General features: G+C 31.2%; 2 protein-coding genes across 5 annotated transcripts; both read right to left on the bottom strand.

Moving 5' to 3' along the window:
* Positions 1–3807: 3807 nt before the first annotated feature.
* LOC114382412 (oligouridylate-binding protein 1-like) lies at positions 3808–8080 on the bottom strand. Of its 4 annotated transcripts, XM_028341802.1 has the most exons (13): positions 8057–8080; positions 7777–7923; positions 7354–7415; positions 6961–7063; positions 6652–6728; positions 6512–6573; positions 6329–6416; positions 6092–6167; positions 5949–5979; positions 5501–5620; positions 5041–5126; positions 4614–4787; positions 3808–4283 (listed from the first exon to the last, which is right to left on the bottom strand). In XM_028341802.1, the coding sequence occupies exons 2-13, from the start codon at positions 7855–7857 to the stop codon at positions 4011–4013; spliced, it is 1233 nt and encodes a 410-aa protein (XP_028197603.1). In that variant the 5' UTR covers positions 7858–7923; positions 8057–8080; the 3' UTR covers positions 3808–4010. The 4 variants fall into 4 exon arrangements, with proteins under 4 accessions (XP_028197603.1, XP_028197602.1, XP_028197606.1 ...); XM_028341801.1 differs by having other exon boundaries at positions 7777–8077; XM_028341805.1 differs by lacking the exon at positions 7354–7415 and having other exon boundaries at positions 8057–8073.
* Positions 8081–11963: 3883 nt separating this feature from the next.
* LOC114382585 (protein TIFY 10A-like) lies at positions 11964–14331 on the bottom strand. Its single transcript, XM_028342110.1, has 5 exons — positions 14023–14331; positions 13390–13537; positions 12826–13070; positions 12669–12726; positions 11964–12304 (listed from the first exon to the last, which is right to left on the bottom strand). The coding sequence occupies exons 1-5, from the start codon at positions 14189–14191 to the stop codon at positions 12196–12198; spliced, it is 729 nt and encodes a 242-aa protein (XP_028197911.1). The 5' UTR covers positions 14192–14331; the 3' UTR covers positions 11964–12195.
* Between the last annotated feature and the right edge of the window lie 981 nt (positions 14332–15312).

Genomic DNA, 15312 nt, shown 5'->3' with positions numbered 1-15312 from the left:
CGTGAGATTTTATTTTCAAAAACCTTTTTTATGAGTATGGAATAAAAAGGCAACAACAGAAACTAAATATAAATTAAATTCAACAAGTACTTAATCTATTATCAAAATTTTCCCTTCAAAGTTCTTTCATGAAAACAAGTAATCTTTTAAATCTTTTAAGAAATGAAATTTGATGACTACATTTTTTTATCTAAAATATAATGTTGGGCACTCATTTTTTATTTTGTCCCTAGATATATATATAATTTAGGATTTAGATTGTATTTTTATGATGATTTTGTTTGTTTTATTTTTTAATATAAAAAATCATGTTTATTTTACTTTTAACAAAACAAAATAGTGTGTTTGTATGAGTTTTTGTGAGAAAAAAATCAAAATCCGAAAAAGTCAGATTTTAGAAAACTATTTTAAGTAATTTTTTTAAAACGCTAAAATTATAATGAACTTTAAAAAGTAATAAGCATTTTTTTATAATTGCAATCAAATAAAAAATAATAATAACTTTTACCTTATAATATAAAATTTCTAAAAAAAACAAATCACGTTTTATTTAAGTTTACACGAGTTCAATATCGGCCCGTTGAGTATAAACTATAAACTGAACTCAAAGCCGGACACGTATAGAATAATAATAAATAAAAAAAACTCATACTTTTTGTTACATTATTGTGACATGTTTCATTTCACAATAATTTTAAGCGACTCCCATAGTTCTTTTTTTTTTTAATTATTTAACAAGAAATAACGAGGGGGGAGTTAAAAATATGATTATACAAAAATTAAAAGTAAACTCAATATAGAAGGACCGAGAATATATAATTTTTTTCCATCTCTGTATTTCTTTTCCTATTTTGTTCTATAGCGGATTGCTTTCATTGCAGCCCATAAATGGTGCATAAGTCATCTAAAATGACAAAAGGCGAAGACTTAAGGGAGGAGAAAGTGGGGGTAAAAGTGTAAAATCAAAAGGGTGCATGCATTGGGACCTTTTTTTGAACACAAGAAGAAGCTGTCTCATAAATGTGGTATTTCGTGGTTTAAGTGGATGCCATTGAGTGGGGACCCTTAGAAAATGAACACACCACACCACCAATGTCCAATAGAATGAATATGACAAAGGAATCCAACTATTACTGTAGTGTGGCCATCCCATCCCCACTAACAAAAAGAAAAGAAAAAAATCATCAAACGAGCGAGCTAGGATCTTAAAGAGAAAGAGAATCATATCATGGTTCCCTGCTACTTTATGCTTTGGGAACCCCCTTTTATTATTCGTGACTCGTGACCATATTATATGCCCCCACTACCAATTTCTATTTCTCCTTCAAAAATTTATTTCCCTAAAAGTGAACATGATTGTGTTCCCTGCTCTCAAGAGAGACCTAAGTGGTATGTCGACCTACATAGATCATAGATGATAACGTGGCTGAATCACTTTTGCTAGTTTTTTTTCTTCTCATAAGCTATTGAAGCATTGTTAACGTGGCTGAATTTCAATTTAAGTGCTCTTTCATCCTCATGATAATTTCAACTGCATAGTTTAGACTTTAGAGAAAAAAGAGAGGGGATGGGGGGTAAGTGATTATTATTGTGCGCACACAAACTTATGTAGTTTCTGTGAAAAAAAAAAAAAAGCAATGGCTTTCACATTTACTGAATAATCCAAGGCAACCTCAAACCTGATTTTCAAATCCACGAGATAATTTCATTTGCATAGTTTATGGGGGAACTGAGTAAATTGTTGTTGTGCATACAAACTTGCATAGTTTGAAAAAGAAGAATAAAATTTGTGTCGGGATTGATTAAGTTGGAAAAGAATTGTCGTTAAGAAAATGATATTATAACGTTTAATTAGGGATAGCAATAAGTTAATTAGTTCATCAAGAGCTTACGATACCAAGTTGGTTAAGTTAATTCTTCTTTACAAATTTATATAATTAAAAAGTAATGTTTAAACAAATTAAAAAAGTCTTATAAATCTAACAGACAGCCTATTTATATAATTATAATACAATTATAATTATTTTAAATAACAACACAATTATTAATAGGAGAAAAGAGGCACCGCGTGTTTCTCTAAGATTTTTTTTAAAATCATAATAAATAAAAGAAAGATGATGAAAGTTAAATAACAGCAGATAGTATGTAACGTGTAATTGTATGGTGTGAGAGGTTTAGGGAGTGTAATTAACGGGTGAAACATAATGGTTTATGGAGATACTTATAAGAATAAAATAGGATACGATGTATATCAAAATCTCATATTTTATCAATAAGGTCCAGCATAGTTTATATATAATTAAGTATTTTAAATATATTATCAAGAGTTAAAATTCATTTTGATCATCTTTACGACTGGACAAGAATTAGTTTCTGATTATTTATTGGGAGATATCTTGGTGCTTGCGAAAAAAGAAAAACCAAATATCCCTTTTATATATAAATATAGATAGTAAATTTTTATTGTAATATTTTAACGTTGTAATTGTGTAATTATTTAAACCAATATTTTTTATACCCATTAACTTATTTAAAAGGTTTTATCATAAAAAGTGAAGTCATAAATAATTTTAAAAAGTGTTAAACATTTGAAAATGTCCAACTCAATCTTGAAATATGAGTCGTTAACCTAATCAAAGGGCTCATTATAAAACAATCATTTAAGTTATATATATATATATATATATATCATAGTTTTAAAATGTCAAACCAAACTATGTTTCGAAAGTAGGAAATTCCGAAATTCATATTAAGTCAATAATTAGCCTCAAACCCCTCTCCCTTAATTTTCTAACTGCAAAAAAAAAAAAAAAAGACTCAAATTATTTATCAATGAGAAAGGTTATACTTATTCAAAATAAACTTGAACCCATGCTTTCTCTCTAATGAACCAAAATAAATTACAGTAAGTTGGTTAGTTTCTTATGTTAGTTGAGAGTTGTTCTCATACCATACAGGGTGTAGCATCTATCAAATATAATGTGTGAATATTTGTACATAAAACTTCTAATATGTTTTCTGTTTACCACTTGTTTCTTCTATTGATTTTTTTCTTTCTAAAAGAAGCATTTTAATAGCTCGGAAACTAACATCGTATATCTCAGTAAGCAGTTTTACTGTTTTTATTTTTTAAGACTAGAATAACTAATAAAAACCAAACATGTCAATCAATTTGACACATTCTACTTTAACTATGATCTCATTCAAATATCAATATTCTAGTTGTCCTGAAACAAAAAGTGCTTTACCATCTTAGTAATTATTTTCTGCTTAAGTCTAAAAGAAGTGGGTCAAACAAAAAATATATGAAAAATAGTGTTTGAATTAAATATTAAACCATAAAGTATAAAAGTCATTTTTTTTAAAAAAATGGTATGATGTTGAAAATATTTTAAACATTTTTTGTTTCAAATAATTCTTTTATACCTATTATCTTATTTAAAACAGCATGTTTGGCATAAATAGCAGGGGGAGGAAAATTTGAGGATGATAAACTATTCTTTTTTGTTTGGTAGCTACAAAAAATGAGAAAAAGAAATTGCATTGAAAAATTTTAACTTCTTTTTCTCAAAAGTTTGAAAAGAAAAAAGACCAGCATGTAAGATATAAGTTCTACCCTTTAAATTTGACTCTTGCGATATATTTATAATAAAAGATAATGAGTATAAAATCCATCTTTATACGAGGAATGTATACTTTATTTTGAATGATAATGACTAGTTTCAGTTTTTTTCTGTCTTAAAAGATCATCTTTTCGAACAAATGCCAAGGACTTTATTTCCCCTTCCCGAAATATAAAAAAATTGGTTAAATAATAGAAGACACCATTAAGGCATGCAACGGCTAAAAAAACTGTAGTATTACATAAACAAGCACAGAAGAAAAAAATGGGAGGATGAAGTTAGCATAGCAGATGGACAGGGAAGGAAGAAATAATCGGTATTGTAGAACCATTCTTACATACTTTAATCCTCCCTTGTTTATCGCAGAGAGTTGCACACCAACACATTTTACTGATAGTACACTAGGTGTTGGGTGGTTGCAACATTCTGGAACCTTGCATCGAAACCAGTCCCAGTAGCACCCATCCCCATGTCTTCATGCTTTAGGGCATGTTGACCTTGTTGATGCATAAGGGTGTGTGCACCACCCATTTTACTCAAAGCCATTTGACGTTCATATGCTGCAAGACCAGCCAGAGAAAAGCCCGGCACATTTGCAGAAGGTGGCAGAAGAGGAGTAGAGGCAGTTCCCAGAGGAGTAGGCTTGCTACCCCATGAACACTGAAATATCAATTAACAGCATTAGATACAACATTTTTTCAGAGTCTTCAGTTCAGAGTTAGAAAGCTCAAATTATATCAATTGACTTCTTTGAAAGAAAGGCAAATAAATAGTTGTCATTTTACTTCAAATTATCTTTCTTTTTTTCAAGAGAATCACATATGACACTAAATTCCAGTTTAATAACCAGGAAACCATTTTTTCAAGTAGCACCCAAGTAAATGGGTAAATGGCAAGAATACCTCCATACGAACAGGAATAAATATTACACAGCTGCAACAATATGGCACACAACATAACATATAAATATCCAGCAAGTTAGCAACATACCTTGATAGGTTTGCCAAATAGAATTCGGGCATTACCCATCTGTATAGCAAGAGCTGCTTCAGCATGGGTACTGTATCTCACAAACCCAAAACCTTTGTCTCGTTGCACCCTAACATCTTCAATAATTCCGGCATTAAGAGAATGAAAATGTTGATGGAGATCAACAGAAGTAACCTGCAATTTCACAGCCTATGAGAGTTGCCACAAAGCAATTTTGCAACAAACAGAATTTACAGGACTTGGCTATACATATTTAATACTGCTCACAAGTTGCAAATCTAATTGCCTAATATAGTACTATCTATGTACAAAGCTACAAGAGCAGTTTACACTACACAAGCACAAATTTGTATAGCCAGGAAAAAGTATTTCAGATAGATATGAAGAACTAAAAAGGTAAAAGCTATGGGAAAAATATTATCCTTGCCTCCGGAGCAAGATTGCCAACATAAACAGTGGTATATTGAGGATTCTTCTCGGGAGTGTCATCATTGGTTGTTTCCTGGCCTTCTTCTACAAAAATAATAAATAAATAAAAAGCCAACCATAAGCAAAGATCATTCACCAAGCAAAATCTACAATCAAGCCACAATGATTAATTGATGAAAAATATCAATATAGCTGCAAAAGATAAATATTTAAAAAATGGAAATCATGATGCACACATAGAAGATAAACCAAAATATTATATCAGCTGCTTGAAAAGTTAATGTTTGGAAATTGGAAGTGTCTCATTAAAATTAAAATACTATTTGAAACAAAATTTCCTGTCCGATAGCAACAGGTTTAAAACTAAACTTCATATGTAAACAGGAAATGAAAATTAGAATCCAATCATCTCTAAAGCCAACTCCAACTATAAACACAATAAATAAACTCAATCTCACCGGATGATCCATTGGTCAACTCCACGACAATTTTTGAATCCGAACTCTGCTTTTCATCACTGGCACTGGCCCCTTTGGTTGCCCAATTACAACGAATCTGTCTACTTCCAAGCCATTTTCCTGAAGTGTTGGGGGAAACATTAAAAGATTAAATAAATTAGATACAAATGATGCATCAAATGCAATTAACAATAAACAAAAATTAACCAAAAAGTAATTTAGTGAACCAAATATACCAAAACTTATGTTCAAGGACCAAATAACAGCTCAAAATGGTTATTTGATTTTCAAAATAAATAACAGCCAATTACTATGTCCCAGTATCGATCCCTCTTATATAGTATTGAAGATTCGATTATCATATATATACTTCACAACATTCATTCATACATCATGTGAAGCATGTTAAAAATGAAAAACTAGCATTTAGAAAATGCGTTTATCTTACCAGTCAAATCATTTATAGCACTTTGGGCATCCTGATAAATTGAATCACAGAACCAAAACATCCTGATAAATTAGAATGGAAAACACAAAAAACACCAAAATCTGCAAGAGAATAAATGTAGAAATGAAGTGACGATTTCATGCCTGCTGATTCCGAAAAGAAACAAATCCAAATCCCCTGGAACGGCCTGTCTTCTGATCCCACATTACCCTTGCATCACTGTAACCAACATACCATAATTACCATATCATGATACTACAAATATGAATTGATTTCACATATACATTCAGGTATCTGCACTTCCAACAAAATATCTGAAGTAAACCACAAAATAAAATAGCAATGAGAAGGAAAAATAGAGAGGGTATATAAAAACTTACGAACAACTAGGATATACAGAGAAGCAAGCATACAATGTCGCATCTGTAACCTCAGGACTAAGGTCACCGACAAAAATATTAAAGTGACCTGAATCCAAAAGAAGAGAAAAAGGTAAAGTTGTCTTTCCATAAAACAAAGCACAATAAAATGACCTCAGAGTACATGGCCAGCAAGAATATAACCTGAGGTATCCTCTCTCTGGCTGCTAGCATAAGCCCAGTTAACCTTAATAGGCTGCCCAAAACTGCAGACAATGTGGTGTGTGTTAAAATATTAAATTAATAAAAGTTGTACCATAACTCAAAATTAGGATTCCACATACATATTCCTCCCATTGAGAGTTACAATGGCAAATGCAGCAGAACTGCGATCAAAGTAGTCCACAAAGCCATAGGATGACTGCAAATAAAAAAATAATGCAGATTATCATGATTAAGATGACACATGAAGAGCACATAATATGGAAATCACATATGCCTAACATCTAGCCAAAGATCTTTTTGGTGAATACCCAACTTGATATTCACCACAGGCAGCTAATGGAAATCATGAATTCTATCATACATTATCAAACATCACTCCATCATTTATTTCTTTGAAGATATCATTATAAAGTATAAACAAAGCTGACCTTCTCTTTCCTAATAAGTTTACATCCTTCAAGGGCGCCTGCAGTTGAAAAAAGCTCTTGAAGAAGGGAATCTGTAACCTGGGGATGAATGTTGCCAACATAACTGCATATACGCCGTAATAGTGATTAGATATTTAAAATGAAACATACAAAACAAAAGGGTAAGTTAACAACCCCGGGACAAAAAGAATTGAATACACTTACTATAAAACACAGAGACCAACAGATAAAATTAAAAATATTTCAAGCTAAGGATTATCTTAGAGACAATGAAGTCAACAAGTCACCTAAGGCAGCTAAACTGGAAAAAAAAAAGACTAAATCAAAATAAACAAAGAACAGTTGAAGTTACTAATTTAAAAAAATGAAAATAAAATGTCTATTAACACTCACACACTGCGGCATGAACTCGAATCAAAGCCAGGTGGCAGATTTCCACTCAAGATAGGCTCTATCTGCAAAATAAAGATGTAAAAAGACAAACAAAAAAAAAAGGAAAAAAAGAGTTTCTAAAAGCAAAATAATCCACTCTCCTCTCAACTAAATCTAATCAAACAAATCGCATTTACAAAACCATAGAAATACCTAAAGTCTCAACAAGTAAAATAAAAAATAAAAAAGACGAATTCGCACCACTAAAATCACACATATCTAACAGAAATTAAAAACTGATAGTTGATCAATTAGCAGGAAATTGAAGTAAAACAGTAATCAAGAATATAATGGGAATAATTAAGCTGAAAATAACAATAATGAGTACCTTGAAAAAAAAAGCTATAAATGAGAAAATAATAGGAAGGAATGGAAAAGAGGAACCTGAGGAGGAGTAAGGAGAGCGGGGTGGTGGTAGAGAGATGGTTGCAACATGGCATGCTGCCTTAACCTCTGTGGTTGCATCTTCAATTCTAGGGTTAGAGTTGCAGAGGAACAAGAAATGGGGATTCAAAGGAAATGGAAGCAAAACTGAAAAACAAGAGAAAGTAAAAAAAAAAAAAAAGGAAAAATAAAAAAGGGGGAAAAAAAGAAAAAGAAAAACCCTCGAAAGAGAGGGGAAAGGGAAAGAAGAGAGACAAACGAAAGAGTAAGAAGATGATACAGGTTTGTTTTGGAGGGACCTAGTCTCAGACACACTTCGCCTTTAAAACTTAAGTTAAAAAAAAAAGGCCATAATAATAATAATATTATTATTAATTGAGAGAGAGAGAGTGAAAGGAATAAGCTACAGAGAGGACCACCGCTAGATTTTGTCTCTGAACTACGGTCATGGGCTTCTTTTCCTAAGCCCAGAAAGGAATCATAACTCAGAGAGGCCCCTTATTGCAAAATGAATCATTTTTATTTTTTTTGTGATTTTTGTTTTGGTGATTATTGCAAAATGAAAAATCTGATAATAGGATATTAAGTTGCGTTTTAGGAACGGTTCAGTCAAATCATGCATATAATTTTCATTCCTTAGTATAAAATTCGTGAAAAAAATACGTAGGATGATATTTTAAAGGTTAAAATATATTTTTATTTCCTACTTTTTACTACAAATATTTTATTTTTTATTTTTGTTAAATTATATTGATTCATCAACTCTCAAATTTAAGTTAATATTGTTCTTCCAATACACCATTCATTTTTAATTTTAAGACATGATTTTAAAATTTTAAAAAGAAATGGAGGGAGCATATATATATCATTATGATCAAGGTTGGTCTAACATAAATGAAGCACAAAGCAAATGTTAAGAGATTTTTTTTAACTTTAAATAAAATAGTTGGGGAGCATGTTATGGTTAGCCACAAATTCATATGGTTTATGGTGCATCATTTTATCTTACACCCTCCAAGCTTAATTAGTTCTTCTTTTCCTAACTCTCTCCTGCAGCCTTCGTCATTGGCTCACTGTGTGATACTATCGGAGGTGATTGTCGGCAACGACAATTTCTTCTTCTTTTTTAGATTTCAAATCCTATCCCTTGGCCTTGGACAAGAAAAAACAAAAACCTTTCTTAAGGATGTTTCAATGTGCGACAACATAGTGCGATGTTGAAAGAATGATTATGGTTGTACTCAATCCTTTTGACGCCGCCGAGAGAAGAAGAAATGTTTAGTTCGAGATCAACGATTCGTTGCACTCTCTTGGCGTTGCTGCCAGGGTGAAAAGATGTATGACATGCTGGCTTACTAATTCCAAACGTGAACTACCTTAGTGCTCTCTTCACGCTAAACATTCCTTCTTCCAACTTCCAGCTTACAGTTCGTGAATCGTTAGTGCTCCTATGTTGTTTGTTTTCTTCAAGTTGGTGTTATTTAGAAAATACAAATACAATAAATCATTCATTACAATCATCTGCTCATAGACAATCATACAATATATAATAACATCATTATTTTTTTTCCAATATTGAAGTTAAAAGTTATAATAACAATAATTTCTAATTCACTAACAATATATATATATATATATATATATATATATATATATATATATATATATATATTTACATTAATAATGTACAGAAATTAAACTACTTTTTTAAATTTCTATTATAAGTATGACTAAAACACTTTTACCATCATGAAAATCCTAGGTTTCCTCATCCTATAAAGGTGATTAATTGAAAAATATAATTAGAAAATATTCTTAAGAAAGTTACTTTTATAAACTTATTTTTCAAAAAAAAAAGATCATATCAAACATAAAAATCTAGTATTTTAACTTTGAATTTTGAGAAACTTAAAATAATATTCCACCAAGCACCCTCCTATAAGTAAAAACAAGCATAATTTCGTTTACGACTTACGGCAGTGGCTTTCTTTTACTAATACTAATAAGGGCACACTACGAAGAGAAGCCCATATTCTAGCGACATCATTGTTGAACACTGTTGTAGAAGGCTTTAAATTATTATATAAATATGGACGTAGGTAATTCCTTGTGTTTTGTGGTCAAAGAAATACAAATTGACGACAACAAATGTATGTATATATATATATATATATATATATATATATATATATATATATATATATATATATATATATATATATATATATATATATAGATTGGAGGAGTTATTTTTTGAAAGTTTGTTAAACAAATTTTCATAACTTCTCTAATCAAGTTTGTTGCTTGTTTTGAGACATCCAACCATGGGATATAACTGCAAAATTTTGTCATTAATTTGCGTGTAGTCGGTCATTGACATTAAAAGACCATGGAGAATTTATTCTGATAATAAGTCAAGAGTTCAATACTCCAACAATAATAGGAGTATAACCAAGTCAAAATTCAATGACATTAAGTTTTTAGTTGTTAAGAAAAATAGTTTAGAATAAGAAGTTTTTAGTTGTTAAGAAAAATAGTTTAGACACATAGGGATTGATTCCATGATAACTGACTCACTTACTAAAGATTTGGTACCTAAAGTTTTTCATGAGCACATTACTCATACTGGTGTAGTACTTTAGTTTAGTGAGAGTCTCATTTATGTCTTATATTCTATGTTTTTCATATATTTGTATTATTTGGATTTTCTACATAAATAAAGTTGATGTTTATCATTATATTCTAAGCTTGTTATGTGTGCAATATTTATATGTTGCATTAGGATTGATCTCTATAAAAAAATAAAGTTTGAGCTAGTTGAAAATAAATTTGATTAACATCACATTGCATGTAATTTTCATGTCCCTAATCCATATTTGATCTATGCCATCAAGTATGAGTGATAATGATGATCATCGTGTCTTAGTCATTATAGGTTGTGATGAAAACCTCAATGGTTCCTTGTTATTATATGAGATGGATTAGATTGTTTAAAGAGTAGTCTTAAAGTAAATAACATATAGTTGCATCCCTAAAGAATTTTGTGGTATAAATATCTAAAGTTAATATGAAATTCAAATGAGAAATTGTTAGAAATTTTATAATTCTTAATTAATTAATATGGACTACATATTATATTATCATTTATATTTGTTATTTACATTTAGATAGGCTTAATATAAGTGATCGAATTTAGCGAGCTCATTAGACTACCAATAAAAAATTGATATAAACTTAATGAGCAAAAATCAATTTGACCCATTAGGAGATAATAAAAAGTTGTATATGTTCGATCATTCATTATGGATCTATGTATTTCTAAATATGATGTAATATGTATGATACTCATATGGTATTTTATATGACTTGCTATAATTCCAACCATCATCCCCAATTCCATACCTCCACCTCTCCTAACAGATGCATCAAAGATAATTTTATAACTGCCTTGTTGAGGAGCTGACCATAGACTTTCTCAAGTTGGAAAACATCTTGCTCAAGACCAGTACACATTCCATGTTTCTGCCATTAAACACAAGCTGATTTCTCGATGTCCATATTGACCAGACCAAAGTAACCATCATATCTCTTACCTCCTTATCGACTTTCTTCGACCAGAACAAAAACCAATCATATCTCTACTTCGTCATTGCTCTTGAACGAATGTATGAATTATAGTCAATAAAGGTTTAATGCATCATAATATTTTTAAAAACTACTCGTATAATTTAGGAACTTACAAGGAATGTGTACTGTGTAGTAGATGCAAGAATATGATGTCTACATGTCTAATTTAATATGTAGCTGTCAAATTAAGTGGACACGAAACAGTCAAACTTCAAAGTTTTGGATATAGGGTTCAATTTCGCAAGGGCAGAGTAGGGGGCACAAGGAAATATTTGATAACTACTCATCGAAAATCACGTGGCAAGAACGGTTTTAATTAATACCAAATGATTTTGAGACGTGATAAAATTTGTCTTGGAAAATTGATGCTATGATTGGCGTGAACAAAATATTAGAAATAAAAAAAAAAACTTTTTATTCCTCTCGTCTTGAAATGGTGCCCAATTCTCGCACAAGAGTCCAATTGAAAATAATGTTGAATAGGATTATTATCCTTTTTAACTTGATGCGGATTGAGGTTAATATTGATTCTCTTTGGTAGCGGAAAAAGAAGCAGGGGAAAAGCAACAAATGAAGGAAGGTAACAAACAAAAGAAAATGAGAAGAATGACTACAAGAATTTGAAATACTAATTACAGGAAATATTTGCAATCATAATAATTGAAGCCTGCACCTACTACTAATGTTAGATCTATCATAGTCATAGTAGAGTAGAAGTTAAAAAGACAAAAGAGCTACAAAATCAAATGTAGAAAAAAGAGAGGCTAAAACTACTAAAAACTGCAAATGCACTTAGACTTGTGTTGATTGAGCACCTAATCCAAGCCATGACATGGATTCAGCCGGCTTACTTGAAGCAGAGTTGGGATTGTTTATTTGATAGGGTGCTTTGGCAGCAATTCTGCAAACACAGCATAAAAAGATAACAGAATTAGTCCATTAGGCCAAAAAACATTACTCAGCGGGTAATTGCAAGACAAAAAGAGGAAAACTGATTTGCACAATGCACTAGATTGATTCCTTCTTTACTAAGAAAATAGCATGATGCATCAATTTTCCATGACACAAAAACTAGACATAAACAGACCACGCAAAAAGGCCAGACATTCACTACACAAACTGGTTGATACTGAGATTGTTTCAAAGAATCAATCACTAAGAAAAGGATAAGAGTTTATGTTTGAAAAGGAAAAAAAAAAAATCAAAGATGCAGGCTCATAATAAACAGATTCACCAAGCAATATTTCCTTTTTTGAGAGGCTTACCTATCTTTTCTCTTAGAAAGGAACCGATGAAGTGAAGCTTTCCTAGCAATTGGCAGATCTGTACAGAAATTAAATTTATGATCAGAAAAAACATGATCCATAATACAAAAGTATTGGCTTTGGTCATTTCAAAATAGTAGAGATCAAAAGAAAGTACCACAAACAAGTGGTCTGGACGGTGCTTGAGGGGAGATATTAGGAACAAAGGAAGGATGATTCACTTGCTGGTTATGAGTGTGAGCATAAGCAGAGGTGTTTTGGCTTTGGGATATTCCCTTGCCGGCTAATGACGTTATCTCCTCCAATTTTTCAGCAGGAAAATCATCAAACACAACAACTTGCCCAGCATAAAAGATCGTCAACTGAGCAGCTTTAGGCTCCTTCTCCATAGACTTAAAAGCACTGTAGATCATTAAATAAAGGAACACTTATTAATCATTATGAAACTTTATGCAGTCATGACTCAGCAGATCTCCTCTAGAGGAAAAAGAAATTGACCTTAATTATGATCTCACATTCTCACCCTGGTGCTTTTAAAGCTCATTTGTAATAGAAATATATCATAGTACTAAAATTTATTGATGGACTAAGATCTCATGCAATGCTATAAAGTATATGCAGAGAATCCATTCCCCTCATAACTCATTAATTTTCTTCCACACAAAGAATGACATGAAAATATGTTAACTAACTTCACGGCTAATTAAGCACAACAACACACCTTGATTTAACCATGGTTGGAACCTCTGAGTGGTGAGGATAAGCAGTCTGGGGAGATAGGAAATCCACAGTAGTTGGGTTCCGTTGCGTGATGATCGTGGGAAACAACTCCATGGTTGTTGCAGAGTGACACGATGTCTCAGGGGAACCTGTGAAACATGGAGGTTCAGGAAAACTCGTATAGAAAACATGCAAGTCCATTTAGGAACACATATGTTACAGGTCGTGTTATAGAGCAATCCACCAGACAAAAACATTTCTTTAGGAGAACAACCCGTAGCATTTCAAGGAGAAAAATCTGAACAGTTAGGACTCATCCAAAGGCAAAACACCTCATTTTGCATCGCTGTCGGTTGAGATTGTTTTTTTGCTCTCCAAATAAGAAGGAAAATTTAGAAACTACGACGTCACATTAAGATCCGTTTTTACATAAGTATCCAATAAAAGTTGATCAATTAAATGCATTCGAAACATCGAACCTAGACAAAAGCTCATAAAAAGAAAAAAAGAAAGAAAAACTTATTCCAAACCAACGATTTCACAAATTGGCTTCCTTCTGAGTTCTAACAGAATACATTTCAATTAAATTTCAGAACGATTTAGGGTTAATTGAGAAATAAAATACAATTCATACCGTTTGTTTCGGCAGTGCAAGTCATCCCGAGGGTAAGGTCTCCGAAGGTACCCTTTTCCTTGATGTATTGGCTCAATAGACTACAAGTCTGAGAGAAAGTGGACTTTTCCGCCGGAGAGTTCGCCGGGTGGTGGCCGGAAAATACCAAATATTCCGATGAGCTGGACATTCTTCCAGCCGTAAAAACTAAAATGAAGACAGAGAAACAGAAATCCGAAAGAAAGAAATGGTTGTTGAGAAGAAGCTTTGGCAATGGTATATATAATGTTGAGAATATTTAATTGGAAGGAGGAGGGAAAATGAAATTGAAGCACGAGGAATATGTGGGTGTTTTTAATTTGATGTGGAGTTACTTGGTTGCCTCTTATGACCATTCTACTTTATTTTAATTCAGAAGTTTCCACCACGTGTTGTTTGCGTTGGGTAAAGGGAAGCGGCAAAGTTTTGTTGTATGCGCACCGCAAGCAATTGCGTGGTTCGCTTCCTTTCAAGACTCTGTTGGTCAGTGCCATTAATGTGGATACTTTATTGTTTTCTCACATTGTGAACCAGCTCACATGAACAAACCCTGTGACTTCAATTTATTAAGTACTACAATATATACTTCCCCCTTCTTGTAATAAATAAATAAATAATGATAAAATTATATTTTTGTCTTTTTAGTTCTCTTTAACTTTGATTTAGACCTTCACACTAACAAAAGATAATAATTATCATGTATATATTAGTGTTGTCAACGTAACGTAATTGTGATTTCTAAAATTTAGGCTTAACGATCACATCTATGCTATTTAATATAATTGGAAGACAACCAAAATTTGAAAACAACTAAGAGAATGAAAAATATAGTTTTGTCAAAAAAAAATGGTTTTAAAATAATTATTATTTTTATTTTTATATAATATTAATTATTTTTTATACTTATATCTCTTATCAAATTAATAATATGAATTAAAAAATAAATAAATTAATGATGATAAAATTAATTTTATAACTTTTTTCATTTATTTGTTAGTTTTTATTAGTAAGTATAAAATAATGTAAGATGATAATTATAATAGGAATTAAGTAAATTATTAATAATCATGACTCTTGAGCTTTTTTACAGAAAAAAAAATTGTCTTCCGACTAACTAATACTAACCATTGTGAATTTGTGATTAAGACACTATTTTCTTCCGACTTAAATATATAAAAAAACTATTCATGATAATTAAAAAGAAATTAACATACTTTTAAAAAAAGGTAACATCCTTTAATTTTGATGATAATAATATAAAGTGATATAATT

The sequence above is a fragment of the Glycine soja genome, chromosome 13 (genome assembly GCF_004193775.1).
Source record: "Glycine soja cultivar W05 chromosome 13, ASM419377v2, whole genome shotgun sequence".
Lineage (NCBI taxonomy): Eukaryota > Viridiplantae > Streptophyta > Magnoliopsida > Fabales > Fabaceae > Glycine > Glycine soja.
This window is presented reverse-complemented; position numbering and strand designations above follow the sequence as displayed.

What these genes read in the sequence shown, in the direction of transcription:
- LOC114382412 (XM_028341802.1), bottom strand. Translation starts at nt 7,857, where the DNA reads ATGCAACCACAGAGGTTAAGGCAGCATGCCATGTTGCAACCATCTCTC. An exon ending in TTGGCAATCTTGCTCCGGAG is followed by an intron (nt 4,788 to 5,040) that starts GCAAGGATAATA and finishes GTGAAATTGCAG; the next exon opens with GTTACTTCTGTTGATCTCCA. An exon ending in TATTTGGCAAACCTATCAAG is followed by an intron (nt 4,284 to 4,613) that starts GTATGTTGCTAA and finishes TTGATATTTCAG; the next exon opens with TGTTCATGGGGTAGCAAGCC.
- LOC114382585 (XM_028342110.1), bottom strand. Translation starts at nt 14,191, where the DNA reads ATGTCCAGCTCATCGGAATATTTGGTATTTTCCGGCCACCACCCGGCG. An exon ending in TTGCACTGCCGAAACAAACG is followed by an intron (nt 13,538 to 14,022) that starts GTATGAATTGTA and finishes CATGTTTCACAG; the next exon opens with GTTCCCCTGAGACATCGTGT. An exon ending in CTTTCTAAGAGAAAAGATAG is followed by an intron (nt 12,305 to 12,668) that starts GTAAGCCTCTCA and finishes CTGTGTTTGCAG; the next exon opens with AATTGCTGCCAAAGCACCCT.